The sequence below is a fragment of the Bombyx mandarina genome, chromosome A1 (assembly GCF_030267445.1).
Source record: "Bombyx mandarina strain Sakado chromosome A1, ASM3026744v2".
Taxonomy (NCBI): Eukaryota; Metazoa; Arthropoda; class Insecta; order Lepidoptera; family Bombycidae; genus Bombyx; species Bombyx mandarina.
Window position 1 is genome coordinate 18,163,373 of NC_143234.1, and position 15,493 is coordinate 18,178,865.

A 15,493-nucleotide genomic window follows, 5' to 3' on the forward strand; every position below is an offset into this window, starting at 1 on the left:
CAACGCAAAAATAAAACTGTATCGATGGTTTTTAGAAATTTATTAAGCGCTTACAAATTATTCCGACTTGGTTGCGGCTGTCTTAGCCTTTTTTGCTTTGATGGGCCTCTGGGAGCGGAGGATGGCTGAAGCACGACGAAGGGTAGCCTTGCATAGGTCTGTGCGGTAGTGGTTAGCCTTTAACAACCTCTTCACTTTGTACAGTGACCTCCTGGCACCAGCCTTGAATGGACGGCGGATTAAGTTTTTAGCGGGCTTTCTGGTAGCCTTTGCTTTCTTGTACACTACTGTGAATCCCTTCCTGTCAGGGTTCTCCACGACACCAACGGCTTTCTTGTGAATCAAGCCGTTGTACCTGAAGGAGTGGAGGTTAGTCACATTGTTCGGCTCCTTGCTGAACGGCTTTTTGATATTGCGCTTCTTCACAAGGAATGCATTGTTGTTGCGGATGATCATCCAGTTCAGTGACGACGACATTTTTACGGTTTAAACCTATTTCTACACCAAACACAACGTGCTCACAATGTGTGCGTAGACAAAAAGGATGCGAATTGCGAACGAAAAACTTGTCTATGGCATACAGTTGTCATTTGTCAATATTGTCTGATGCAATAGTTTTTATCTACACATTCGACATGGAAAATCTAGCCCATTCAGTCATTCTATTTACAAAACCATTAGCAGGTAAAGTAGAATGTACCCGATTTTGAAAATTAAATTGAATTATAAAATTAAATGAAATTAAACAGATGCGGCGTGTAATGAAGTGAAAAAAATCTCAGTAATATAATAGGATTTTTTAAACCTCTAAGGATAATTTGGAAAAATTCGAGAAGCCATGTGTAGACTTTGCTTTATTTCCCACTCTGATGCACTTTTACAGATGCTAATTGCGTAGTAAGCCACCATTATTATAGGTTTACACCTAAATTAACAAAATAAGCAATTCACATAGCTTTATACCTCATGTATCCACCAAACAGTTTCACACGCCAATGGTTGTGTATTGTTAGGCTATTTATGAAACATGCAAATCAAAAGATCTCATAGGATTTGACCTACGTATAGTTACAATGATTCTTCTAAAAGCAAACCCATTTTAAAACAATTTGAGTTGCAATTTAAATAATTTTTATTAACGTGAAATCCAATATAGACATAAGAGCATAAATAAAACAGTCAGCTGCTTAGAATACTTTTCCATAACAGCAGTAGTCACATGAAATGGATTTACCTATAATGCCAATCTTCACAATAGAAGATTTCAGGCATTGTACAAAACAACTACGTTCTCATAGAATATAATCATAGCTGATCCTGAACATGAAAAAAACGAAAATTATATTGAATGACTATGCAGCGTCGAGTATCAAGTAAAGATCGAAAGCCCTACGCTCAAATTTATCATCGAGTATATTTATTTGGGGAAAACCAGCTAGGTAGCTCCAACTTCGAAAAAGAGGAGAGAGGGTTCGAAAAGCTACATAGAATCTTCTCATCAGAAATACCATAGGTTCTCAAGACAAAAGTCTTTGACCAGTGTGTGTTGCCCCTGATAATATGGCCTGAGACTTGGTCGCTCACAATAGGTGCTATCAGAAGGCTTGAAGTTGCAAAAAACAATGGAGAGGGCTATGCTCGAAGTTTCCCTAGGACTGAGGAGATTCGAAGGAAAACCAAAGGTCACTGACAGCCCAAAGGCTTGCAACGTTGAAGTGACAGTGGGTAGGGCATATTGTTCATAGAACAGGTGGTCGCTAAGGCTGAAAAGTTCTCGAATGGCTACCGCTTACCGGAAGATTTAATGTGGCTAGGCCTTCCACAAGGTGGACAATCTATTGTGACGTACGGTAATTCGTTGGATGCATTATACTTTTTCTTCTTTTATCGGGACTTTAATTATCATTATTTGATGAGAACCTTATACCATAATTACTTCGGTTTACGAAAATATCGACATGAACACAGACGTTAGGCTGGAGTAAAAATTGTAAGTTTATCCCTGTCCGGCATTTACTCTGTTCTAAGCTGACCCTAACAGATAGAGAAATATTTATTACTAAACGCGGCGTATAATTTGCTACTTTTTGCTTTAAATGAGTCTTTTGGTCTTTGAATTTTACCGTTATTTGTGTTCGAGCTTTTCCAGCGTTTGTCGATGGATCAGACGACTAAATTAAATAAAAAATGTCGATGGTTCAATATTATGTCAAATTCCAAACTTCTCTGGGACAATTTCGTGTTAAAATCTAAAAACATTTTTTTTCTTATTTATATATACAGTTTATCTTATATTAAATGTAGTTATTATCATAAATTTTAGATGTGATTTGTGTAAGTGCCAAATTGATGTATCGTGTTCATTGGTATTATGAATCAGGCTGATCAAAATATAAACAAAGATATGTTTGATTCTGATTTGATCGACGTGGAATCTTTAGATTTTTCCGATCATCAGACATGGTAAGTTCTTAGGATAATACCTTGTGAGATATATACTTCAAAAGTCGGTCCGTTTAGCTCATCACTTTAAAGGGTCATTAGTACGACGTCCGGTTAACTGTCAGTCCTGTAGTTGAAGATTCAACAATATGAGATACGTTTTTTGTATTTTCAAACATAAAGGTTTTGAGAAAACATTTTAGGAGACTCATCTGTCACCAGTGCCGAGATGATTCATGACCACCCTTTGTATAGCTAGATAATGCTCAGCTTAAACTATCAATCTATTAACATGGTTTTACAATTAAAATGAAAAAAATACGAAGTAAACAATAATATAGGTACCTGCAATATGACTGATACTTCCATTGTTTATTATAACAATATTTTATTAATAATTTGTCAGTTTTAATGCCATTATGAGAAATGTAAACAAATGTTTTATTATGAAAAGTAAACACAATGTTTACAATAAAATACATAATTATCTTAAAATAATAGTCCAAGTAGTATTTAAAAACCTCATAGAATTGGTTTGAATCTATGAATGTGGGAGATGAGCTAATTGAATAATTAAAGGTTTAAAGGATTGAATGTTTTAATATATTTGAAAATTAAATTACTGTGGTCATTGCTTATGAAAAACTGAACAAACATTAGAACAGAACTCTTGATGTCACATCTATTATGCATACAGCATTTATTTATTATAGTTAACAATAGTAACCCTTTAGTCATACGTTTTATTTATTTATTTCAAACTAAACATTTTATATTCCGGTATGGTGTTCAACTTAATAAAAAAATGGAGTATTATTTTGTATCTCATTGTGTTAAATGTACCAGTTTTCAATCAATATAAATACCTGATTCTAGTAAAACTGAATGTAAATAAAATTATCATGTATTCATCTTAAAAATAAACTTTGTACAACAACAATACAATGTAACAATGTTAGAAGTTATTTAAAAATAATGAATAGGCAAATGTTGACTTTTTATCAGTGGAAGTGCTTCTTTGGAGCCTGCATTGGCAGGGATCACTACCTTACCCTATCTATTTTTGTGCCAAAGCAGTAATGCGTTCCGGTTTGAAGGGTTTAGGGCATAAAACTGAAAGTTAGCACTCATGTCTCAAAGAGTGTGCTGGCATTTACATTATTGATGTTGATGAACTCCATTAACTTCTTAATGCCAGGTGGGCGGGCAACTCATTCGCATGTCTAACCTGTGTCATATTTCTTTTAATCTCAACTTAGTCTGCTATTAACAGGAACAAATGTAAAAAAATATTTAAAGCAAACGCACCAATTTTATTTATTTTGGAGTTCCGATTGTTGATTAAAACTAAAACTAAATCACCAGAACTTTGAAAATTTTATTCACATTGCAAAGAACATAATTTGTTAATAATGAAAAATTCACCTGTAATTATTATTAGTGTTAGATGGGTAGAAAAGTTTACAACACAGAATAGTTAGAGCTAACAGTGACAATAAAATGAAGGCTGCTCTGCACCATAGCAGATATAGTAACTTTTGAAAATTGAGGTCACATAACTGTATCTTCTGATTGTTGAAAAATTATAACAAACAGTTACTTATTAAGATGTTAATATTATAATAAAAAATTAAAAGAGTACAACCATTGCTATCAAAATCATAAGATATGAATTTATGCATAATTTACATGACATGAATTACATTCGAAATTCCATTATAAGTATAATTATCGAAGTTTATACTCTATTGATAATAGATAACAATTTAGTGATAATTGTTATTTGAGTGACAAATAAGGAGACAATTTTTTGTTATGGAAATAGGAAGGCAAACATTAATTATTATTTTTTTTTTATTTACTTAACAGGCAGATAAGGATTCAGCTCATCAGATGATGAATGGTTAATGTCGCTCATAAATGTCAAAAATGCTATGCTAATGCATGGTGCCTACTGCTGAACCTAAAAATAAATATCTATATTTCTGTGCACCTGAAATCTGATTTAGTAACAAGCTTTTATTACAACATCCACACAAAATAGTTGTGACAAATCTTAGTTGACATCTGTAAGCATTTTTGAACAAAAATTATCTTATTCTAAATAAATAAAAAGAAAATGTTGGCAATCGAAAATATTGAAGACTGTTTTATTTTTTCCACAGGCTGTACAAATTACCAGAGGATTCAGGGCAGAAAGTGGACATAATCGACTGGAACCTGTCTTGTGACTGGCCAATAAATGAGGACAGTGAATATTTAAGCTTAGAGAAGAAACTTAATGCTATATTAGACAATATCCTCAAAAGTAAGCAGTTTTTTTGCAACTAATAGATGATTTTGAAATGGCTTAGTTAAATTTGATCATAATCCCCTGAACCATTTCTGGGCATAAACAAATCGCATCCTTAGAGTTGAAGTGGCTTAATCCAAAATTCTTATTTTTTGGTAAACACTAAAAGTGTAATTGAAGAATTGTAATTTTTCAGTTTTGATTTTAAAACTTTAAGTGCAAACCCCTTAGACCTAAAGCGCATCCCTTAAAGTCTAAGGTATGCGCTTAATTTAAAAGAGACGACAAATGTACATACTTTGTTATTTTCTAACTTAAATTTATATTTCATTTTTAATTAAAAAAAATTAACGTTATAAACTTGTAGAACACACGTTTATAAGTTGTTCAAAGTATAAAACTCATTTTCTTAAAATTTCTAGTTAAATTACTTCAATTCTAAAGGTGCGGAATGTGCTTTCATTATTTACAAGTTTCAAGTCAGTTAAAATCTTTTTTAAATTCTATATTTTAAAATGTGGTAATTGGTTAAATTACAATTCAACACTATTCATTGAATTAATTAATGAGGAGTATTCTAGCTAGCAAATAAAATAACAGTTTGAAAAAACATAATGGACCATGAAACTGCTCCAATCAATAAAATGGCAGTTGATAGGCGATTATAGATAGATATTGTGTGGTTGTCACAATAAGATTCGGAACAGATTTAATATTTATCTCGCCAAAAAAATCAGAATTTTAAATAGTTACATTAAATAAAAGGTTATCAGATATTTTTACTACTGATTGTCTTGCACAAAACCCTTACGGCCTGGCCACGGGGATCGGCGGTGCGAACAGCGAAGCGGTGGACGAGGCGACCATTCGCGCAGCACCGTTTGCAGGCCACGGGTACTCACGTTCGCCGCCGCGACTAGTAAGGAAGTCCGACAGCGAATTGTCTATATCGAAATTATCTCGATATTGCTTACAAATTAATAGTTTTTTGGTTCAGGACCTATTATTTGGAAAAGATTGTGAAGCACATGATTTGAATAAGAATCGGAGTATACCTATAGATGGAGAATTCCACAAGAAGTACGAGAAATACTTTGGGTGGCTAGACTTCCAAATAGCTGGTCTAGCTAGTATTTCAGCTAATTTTTTTTTATTGCTTAGATGGGTGGATGAGCTCACAGTCCACCTTGTGTTAAGTGGTTACTGAAGCCCATAGACATCCACAACGTAAATGCGCCACCCACCTTGAGATATAAGTTCTAAGGTCTCAAGTATAGTTACAATGGCTGCCCCACCCTTCAAACCGAAACGCATTACTACTTCACGGCAGAAACAGGCAGGGTGGTGGTACCCACCCGCGCGGACTCACAAGAGGTCCTACCCCCAGTAATTACGCAAATTATAATTTTGAGGGTTTCATTTTTATTACACGATGTTATTCCTTCACCGTGGAAATCAATCGTGAACATTAAAATTTGTTGAGTACGTATTTCATTACAAAAATTGGTACCCGCCTGATATTCGACTACCGGTGCATCGCTCAACACCGGACGTCTTATCCGTTCGGCCACGACGAGTTTAAAAATATAAAAAAAAAAATTAATAAAAAATATAAAATATAAAAATTTCGGCGTTCATTTTTCGCGGCGAAAACAACTAAACTCATTTAATCACTGCACTATTCGCCGCGACTACCGCTCGACTCCGTGGCTTGCGCCGTCCTTATTCATGCATTTGTTTTGCTCGCCCGCCACATCGTAAGTCGCCCGCGCGATTCGCTCAGTACATTCCGCCGGTCGCTTCGCCGGTCGCCGGTGCGCGTGGCTTGTTAGGTACATTTCTATGCTCTTATTTTAGTCGCTAGACGCTTCGCCGTTCGCACCGCGCGAATATTCGTATCGGCGAATGTCCCGTGGCCAGGCTGTTAGAACAAGCTAAGATCGTTTATTCATATTTATCTACTAGCTTTTGCCCGCGACTTCGTCCGCGTGGAATAGTTACTTTAGCATAACGCTAAATTTTACCCGCGACTTCATTTACGTAGAAAGTGAAAATATTTTTGAGTAATAGAATGTTAAGGAGCTATTTAAGGTACCAAAATCATGCTTTCTAACTGACTTCAAAAGAGGAAGCTATTTTTTATCTATGTATGTTTGGAACCTCTAGGTCTGCGGCGGGACTTCGGTTCCCTCAGTATTTTGTACCGTATGTTCCATGGGGAGTGCTCTGAGGAATTGTTCGAGATGATACCGGCATCTTGTTTTTACCATCGCACTGCCCGCCATCGGAGTAGAGTTCATCCATACTACCTGGAGCCACTGCGGTCATCCACAGTGCGTTTCCAGGGGTGTTTTTTACCACGTACCATCCGGCTATGGAATGAGCTCCCCTCCACGGTGTTTCCCGAGCGCTATGACATGTCATGATTACATCTGAACAACTGCTATCCTATTATCAGAACCGCAACGCATAATATACTTTGCGGTATCAACTCGTGGAATCAATCCAAGCAGACATTATATAATATAAGCATCTGTTATATAGTATAAGCAGCAGCAGATGGGCAAAGATTATTTAAAAAAACTTCACATATTCAGTTGCCTATGTTTACGCGCGACAACGGTATGCAGATCGGCAAGCTGGACATAAAAATGTGAATTCCCATTGTATAGTTTATAATATCTGCCGACCCTTTAAAATGAACAATAAGCGTGAAGCTCCAATCATGTGTGAAGGTCTAAGTCGTTGTTGATTGATATTATATCGATTGTCGATACTTTGATTCGGTTCATAAAGCATCAATTAAATTTGGTTTCGCATATACGATTCTCTTAGTGAAATTTTTCAGTAATAAACTTTATGTTTAAGATAAGCATTTCTTTTAAGTTGCGTCATATCATAAACGGCATAAAAAACGGTTCGCGTGGTGACGTAATTTATCCCATAAAGTGACATCACTTAGATACGCGATTTTGGATTATAGATATATTCTATTTCTCTAGCTCTCTCAACAAATCATCATTATTAGTCTACACTTATTGACTACTGCGCATATGATGCTCTCAATTCTTGAGGTGACCCGAATGAGGTGAACTCATTCTACGACTGTTTTTCTCTCATAAAACTAACTGCCCTCAAAAATTCCTTTTATGATTTGCTCTGGCGTTTATTAATTTAATTTTATTATTTCCGGCGTTTTAAAAACTATTTTTAATTTATTTTCAATAGACAAGGTTTCATTAACAAACTCGTCAGAAAAGTGGTTTTAATTGTGTCTTAGATAGCCTCGGGAAAGCCGAAAAAAATATTAAACTACCATCACTGGAGAAAAAGTAGATACACAACGAAAAAAACGCGTAATAGTTATACGATGTATAATGCTCAAAAGAAAAGAATCGTGATATCAACTGTAATATATCGGATTTAAATCACATCAAAGTTTATTTGGTAAATTGATTCATTGTAACCTCTATGGTTAATTTTTCAACAGACATCTTCAATCAGTTTCAATTTAGCAATTTCAGTTTTTTAGTATAAGATAACGTTGTCATTTTTCGTACATTAAAGCTACCATTAGGGGTTTTCGAAACTGTTTTAATCTAAATATAAATAGAAAAAAGGTTTAGCTACGTTGAAAAATGCCTATTAAATATTTTCCAAGTGATTTTCAAAGTTCCCTTTGGATTGGATAAAACGTTTATTTATTTATTTTATGTTTGATTACTTTACGAACCTTTACCTAGCCAACGAAAACGTGCTTGTACATGATACACTCAGTCATTATCAGTCTAATGTCTGTAGATACCAGCCCGTACTACTTACTGTGCGTGGAGGTTTCCTATATATGATCACATTCAAATTGTATGAATATGTTTATTCGTAACGTGCGAAATAATGTTTTTTTTATATATTTATGGTGTTACGTACGATGAAGGACGATATGAGACTAAAAAGGTAAAATATTCGAATTAATTGAGGCCAAAAATAAGAAGTGTCAAAACTATCAGAGTACGACCAGTAAAAAGCAATAATTTCTTGAAATTTGATTCATATTCAATATGATTGAGCTGCATAAATACAGTCGTGTTTACGATTCAGTCGCGAAACATCAATGTCATGCTGTATAATGATCCAATTAAGATGTGATCGTTTGTAGGCGCATAATATAAATTGTCATTGCGAACTGGTTCGAAGGCTAAATACTATATTAGGTTTTGTATGTAACGTACTATTACATACAATTTCTTTCTACGATTTTGCGCTGTGCATGAGTATAGGTTCATTTATATGCATACAGTGTGCTTAGTGCGAGTTTTTTAACTTCTCGATCGCGTAAAAGTTAACTCAAATTTATATGGAATTGAAACAGCTTCACTTCGTTTGCCGCTAGGGGCGCTGTTGTTAACTTTTACGTTATCGAGAACGTAAAAAATTCGCACTAAGCACACAGAAGTAATCTGTGGACTTGCTAGCCGTGACCACGTTCACCTATTTACGCTAATGAGTCATATAGACAGCTACATTTTATGAATGGTACAACATAAAGTAGTAAAAATCCACAGTGCGAAATATTTATGAATGATAAAACTAGAAATGAGCAGGAAAGGAACTACAAGGGACACCACTACTATAAGTAAAAGCAATTGTTGCACTCTGGCCTAGTACCAGGGTATTGTCGTCGCTAATACCTATTCCATATCGGACTGTGTAAAAGATCGGCCACAGTGGTCCCAACAACCTGCCCAAACTCTTAGTTGAGATCCTCACAACAAGCAAACAAAACGGTTCAAATAGGATCCTAACTAGCCATCGCACTTCCAACACATCGGAGTCACGCTCATAGGATCATCGTGAACTCATTTCTCCCGGTTTGTGATCTCTCGCGGTATAGTGATTTCTCAGGAGCAAAAATGCGGTTTCGTGACCTTAAATCAGGTCACCAATAAATGCCTCACACGTTGTACACTATTTGAGCGTATGCTGCATCATATCTTCGTCCGCTCATCTACTTCTAACCGACGACGCTGTTTAGGAATTTTTTAAGCACTTGTGTCCAGAATGCACTTACTTCGCCGAGAACTATCTGTCCTGTGGTTTAGTTCATATGATAAGAAGCGTCATCTAACAATTAAAAATAAGGGAATAAGCAGTTCATACTATCAGCTGTCTTCAGGACTTCGTACTAGTTTGGAAAAGAACGAATGAATTAGAATTAGAATTTTGTTTGCACACAGAGAAACCAACGTAGAACTTGAGACATTTTTACTGTAAAATAGGTATAGACTAGTGTTAAATGTTTATTAAATTTTATCGACATCAGATTTCAATACTACCCTCGAATTCACGTTTAATACCGAAACGCTAGACTAAACAAGCTTATACGACACATCGAAAAGACATTCGAGACAAGAACAAGTTAGAACCTGACCCCGAATATCAAATAACTTTCACAAAGTGATACACAATATCCGATCGGGAATAGAACTAGGGAAACGTGGTATAGTTTTTTACCATTCCACCAATGAAGTGATTAAAACAAAGCGATCAATTTAATGATTTTGTGTTTTAGTTGCCTTCCAATCATTCGTTCGTTTTATATCCTATTCTACAGAAAAAATAGGGAACCATACACCTCATACCAACAAAACCAACACAGTAAATTATCAAACATCATGTGTCCACATATATTTATTATATCTTTTACATGTTGTATAAGAACAGCTACAGACTAAGCAGTACCTTGGTTTCTTTTCTCTATAGATTTATATTTACTAGATAAGCTCGGTCCGTTTGTCCATCCGATCATACACCGTTCATATTTGTCCACATTTAAACGGTATGCAGCGGCTTGGCTCTGCCCCTGTCATTGTTCACGTCCATAAGCGACGGTAACCACTTACAGGTGGAACGCGTGCTCGTTTTCCTACTAGGGTAGAAAATGATAATATTCCAATGTAATTTTCACCATCTTTAAAACTTTATATTTAACTTAAAAGTTCGCTATGAAGGAGTATATGAAGGATTAATGACAATACAATCTTCAACAATGTCTTTTATTGCCAACCCCGACAAGGATCAAACGGATTTAAAAAAAAATTAATTGTTTTTCTAGTTTTTGAACTAAATTTAGATATTATTCTTCTTCGATAGTTATTGATGAGTTAACGGGCTGCGAATATTTTTTTCACTTTTGCAAGAAAATATAATATATATAAAATATATAAACGAAAGAGAAAATCAATCTCGATGTTTTTTTTTTTTGCTTAGATGGGTGGACGAGCTCACAGCCCACCTGGTATTAAGTGGTTACTGGGCCCCTAGACATCTACAACGTAAATGCGCCACCCACCTTGAGATATAAGTTCTAAGGTCTCAAGTATAGTTACAACGGCTGCCCCACCCTTCAAACCGAATCTCGATAATATGTAATTTCAGTCAAATTTCAACATTTGTGCGGACAATAGTTATTACGTTTATTTATGGACTTCAAATATTGAATAGTCATAATCGAATATCGCGTGCTCGAAACGTGTCCAAGAATATGTTACAGTAATGCTCTCGCAAACTGACATCCACAATTAAATTATATTTGCATGCGAAACTTGTATAATAAAAATTTCACTTTCCATTCTATATATATAAACGTTCGACCGTTGTGGCGCGGCGCTATTAATTTATCGACGTGTGTTATTATTTCTTCTTTGACGCGAACGCTGACTTGAATACGATACAATTTATTTTAGTTATATAATGTTTTAGAAAGTATCTTCTTGAAATGTTTTTTCATCATGTCTTTCGATTTCTCACGTTCCAATAGTTGACATTTTAACAATGATTATTGACGTTTATCTATTCTTTTGTTATTAGTATAGAGGAACACTAGGATACTAAATTGATTTGACTTATTTACTTTTATTTTTATTGCTTAGATGGGTGGAAGAGCCAGCCAACCTGGTGTTAAATGGTTACTGGAGCCCATAGATATCTACAACGTAAATGCGCCACCCACCTTGCGATAAAGTTCTAAGGTCTCAAGTATAGTTACAACGGCTGCCCCACCCTTCAAACCGAAACGCATTACAGCTTCACGGCAGAAATATGCAGGGTGCTGGTACCTACTCGCGCGGACTCACAAGAGGTCCTAACACCAGTAATCTTTACGAGCGCTTTATGAGCTCGCACGGATGGGTGGGTACAACCGCCCTGTCAATTGTTGCCGTGAAGCAATAATCCGTTTCGGTTAGAAGGGTGGGGCAGCCGTTATACTGTAAAAACTGAGACTTAGAACTCATATGTCAAGGTGGGCGGCATTAACGTGGTTAATATCTATGGGCTGCGGTGGCCACTTAACACCAAATGATCCGTCAGCTCGTCCAGCCATCTTAACAATAAAAAAAGATACAAAACAAAAAAAATGACAAATTTAATTTTGTTATTGAGACGAGAATTCCTGGTGTCATTTGTATTCTGTTATCTGTAGTCCTTAAAACTTGAAAACGTGACTGCTTTACGGCGAAAATAAGCAGGATGGTGGTAGAAATGATAAATATAAAGGCAAAATTATTACACTTCGCTTACAAGCACATCTACAAATGCATAAAGAATACAATTAAAACAATTTAATGGCATGTGCTCATAGGCGTAAATGACGTCTATGAAAAATAAGAGTTGACCTAAAGGTTGTAAATACCAGGTCATAAAGTTCCAAAAAAAATTTTATACACTTCGTTATTCCTTTATCGTGAGGGTAGTTCGTGAACACGTCCTAAGCACGTTTGAATCATCGTACGTCCTTTGAAAAAATTTGAACACGCCTACGGGATATGAAAACTGGAATCGATTTTCCTTTAGACCGCTTCAAAATTACAAGTTTTATTGTTATCATTTACAAAATCAAAAGAAATTTACAAACAAACGGTCCAAAAGGCTAGTACATCCTGTCCGCAAGAGCCTTGGTACGTTTCGCCTACGTCATCATAAGGAGTTCCGTTAACTCGCATTCAACCCACGTTAATGTGTCGTAACACTTGTCACAGGGCCGTCATTGTTGTCTTCAATATCAACTTCCTGGCCGCAATGCGTGCTTAATGTAAATTCTTATATGATCGGGACGGGGCAACGCAAAGCCGCCGTCGTCAAAACATGTCTTGTGAATAGTTTCACCATTAAAACTAGGAACAAATGATATCCCCCCCCCTATTCGCTGGTAGCTTAAGAGGCTATTCCAGCTACGCCCGGACGGCGAGCTCACGGGTTCAACCTGGGAGAATATGCTAACACTAACCCTAGCAAGAGTAGTGCTTCGCAGAATCTACCACCGGATCGGAATCTCGATCAACTGAGAAGATCCGGCGGGAAACTCAGTGGGCTGTGTCTATCTATGGGTTAATTAGCTCGTCGAGCTCTTCGTCGTGATCAACGACTTCGACAAGGAAACAAATGATGTTAGCACATTGCCGTCCGCGCGTCTCGTAAAAAAATATTCGCGTGGTGTCTGTCGGCAAGGCTAATTCGGATCCCTTGGCATGTCGCCGGCCGTTCTTGACATTATCGGGAAATTATAAATTGTTAGGTTTTACTAATTTCATCGTTAGTTCTCATAAGTTCTCAACCCTGTTTTTGTGCTTTCATGAAATTTGGAAGGTATACATACGTAAATGAATAGAAAATTTGTTTGTTTTACATTTTGAACTGAAACTTCTTTAGGCGCGTTGAGAGTAAAACTTAACTCGCGACAGATTCGTTACGGCTAGAGAGAAAATATACAATTTATGACTTCTTAGGAGCGTCTCGGGAACCACTCGACCTTGGAGAGAGGGAGAAAGCGTGCTAGGTTATTTCTCTTATACACATGTTTACGGGTGTCGGTCACTAGGTGGTTTGTTGTTAGTTTCTCATTGCTCCTGTAGATGGCAGTAACATATTAACTATCTTATATTTTATTTTTAATGAAGGATTTAAAAATAAAGAGAATATGTTTCTATATTAAAATATATCTATATATATAAAAATGAATTGCTGTTCGTTAGTCTCGCTAAAACTCGAGAACGGCTAGACCGATTTGCCTAATTTTGGTCTTGAATTATTTGTGAAAGTCCAGAGAAGGTTTCAAAGGTAGATAAATATGAAAATGCTCGGAATTAAATAAAAATAACAATTTTGTTTTTCCTTTGATGGTGGTCACAGGTGGTTTTTCCTTTGATGGTGGGACTATCCTTGGATGGTCCCCCGTCCGGTGGATTCCTTTTGTTTGTTTCAAGTTTATTTATGCAAAAGTTTAGGTCTTTTATTTATCGATCGAGGCACTACGAAGTCTGCCGGGTCAACTAGTATAATATAAATGGTGAAGACGTCGTATCACTTATAAAAAGCATTCCCTATTAAAAGAGAAATTTGATTTAAGGATGAAAAATGAATAAAACCGCAATACTACACACCGCAAGAGAAGTTTCACTTTAACGTCGTTTTCGATGTTTTACGCCTTGTTTTTTTTTTTTGTGGAAACGAAGAAATAATTAACAACTTATTTTTGCTCTGGTATTTAGTTTCGATGCTGTTGTTTTGTCGCGAGCTGATTCCGAGTGTTGTTTTGTTCGAAAATAGACTTTAACGCTATTGAGTAAATGATGTAAAACGTTTGTCGGCATTCCTCTTAAGTAAAATACACACTAAAATTTCGAGATGCGATTCTAAATTGGTTCGATGACCCCTTATTCTGTAATCTTCCGTCTGAATCCGTATAATCGAATATAATATTTCGCGTTATCGTCCTTAATAAATCTAAACTACACTTTTTGATAAAATCGATTTGATGTAGAAGTTGATATATATTTTTTGTAATTGATCGATATCTAACCAGCAACATACAGATAACGTGAGTGAATTATGAGTGTAGGTACTTCAATATGAGTTTCGTCATATAGTCCGTCAAGAATAATAAAATATTGGTCAAAGGAGATGCCATTGTAAACGAAATGGTGATATATTTTAAAGTGCTCTTAATTGACGAGACCTCTATGAACTTATGAACCATTTAATTTCTTGCAGGTTATAATTTTATCTCTGCTTAAGGATGTTATGTTGTTGACGTTGTGGTGTTTGACTGTTAACTGGTGTGCTACAATAGTTTTTCGATTTTAAGGGTATCATATTCGCAGTTGAGATTTCGACGTCATTCTCAAAGAGGAATATGGGAAGATGATTTATTCACAAAAACAAAAGTTTTATGTACCAATTTTTGTTCTAGATGAAATCCTCGCGATGCCAGACAAGCACAAGTTCGATTCTCGAACCTACGTCAAACCGAAGAAACGCCCCCAAAGGCCGAGCATCCAAAATATAATGGAGGTTTCCAATCCACCTTCTCTCTCGCCGAGTCCTTCGGTGAATGTCAACAAGTATTTGACATATAACAAGTACAGCATGCCCCTCGGGCCGATCAGTCCAATGATAAGGCTGAAGACATTCAACGTGGATACTAACACTGAAAACAGCAGTGTGGTCAAGGAATACGCTATGAAGCGAAGGAGCTTGGTGCAGGATGATGATCCTCAGGTAAATAGTTGTTACACGATATTACTATTGTATTATATTACTGTTGAAGTCGTCGTGGCCTAAAGGATAAGACGTCCGGTGCATTCCCAATTTTTCTAATGAAATACGTATTCGGTAAATGTTCACGATTGACTTCTACGGTGAAGGAATAACATCGTGTAATAAAAATCAAACCCGCAAAATTATAATTTGCGTAATTACTGG

At 36.0% G+C, this 15,493-nt stretch overlaps 3 protein-coding genes across 13 annotated transcripts in view; 1 reads left to right on the forward strand and 2 right to left on the reverse strand.

Moving 5' to 3' along the window:
* The window catches only part of LOC114242736 (xibalbin-1), a 481,172-nt gene that overhangs the window by 236,603 nt on the left and 229,076 nt on the right, over positions 1-15,493 (reverse strand). The window lies entirely within an intron of this gene.
* On the reverse strand, positions 26-554 carry RpL28 (ribosomal protein L28). Its single transcript, XM_028173972.2, has one exon. It carries the CDS (start codon positions 475-477, stop codon positions 58-60), a length of 420 nt encoding a protein of 139 aa, XP_028029773.1. The 5' UTR covers positions 478-554; the 3' UTR covers positions 26-57.
* Positions 2,209-15,493, forward strand: part of LOC114242696 (uncharacterized) — a 30,688-nt gene continuing 17,403 nt past the window's right edge. For all 11 annotated transcript variants that reach the window (XM_028173947.2, XM_028173950.2, XM_028173948.2 and 8 more), the window contains exons 1-3: positions 2,209-2,463; positions 4,608-4,750; positions 14,982-15,289. In XM_028173947.2, the coding sequence (XP_028029748.2) occupies positions 2,372-2,463; positions 4,608-4,750; positions 14,982-15,289 (543 nt within the window). In that variant the 5' untranslated portion in view covers positions 2,209-2,371. The remainder of the gene's footprint in view (positions 2,464-4,607; positions 4,751-14,981; positions 15,290-15,493) is intronic.

Bases quoted from the DNA above. Each gene is read 5' to 3' on its own strand.
- RpL28 (XM_028173972.2), bottom strand. From the start codon at position 477: ATGTCGTCGTCACTGAACTGGATGATCATCCGCAACAACAATGCATTC.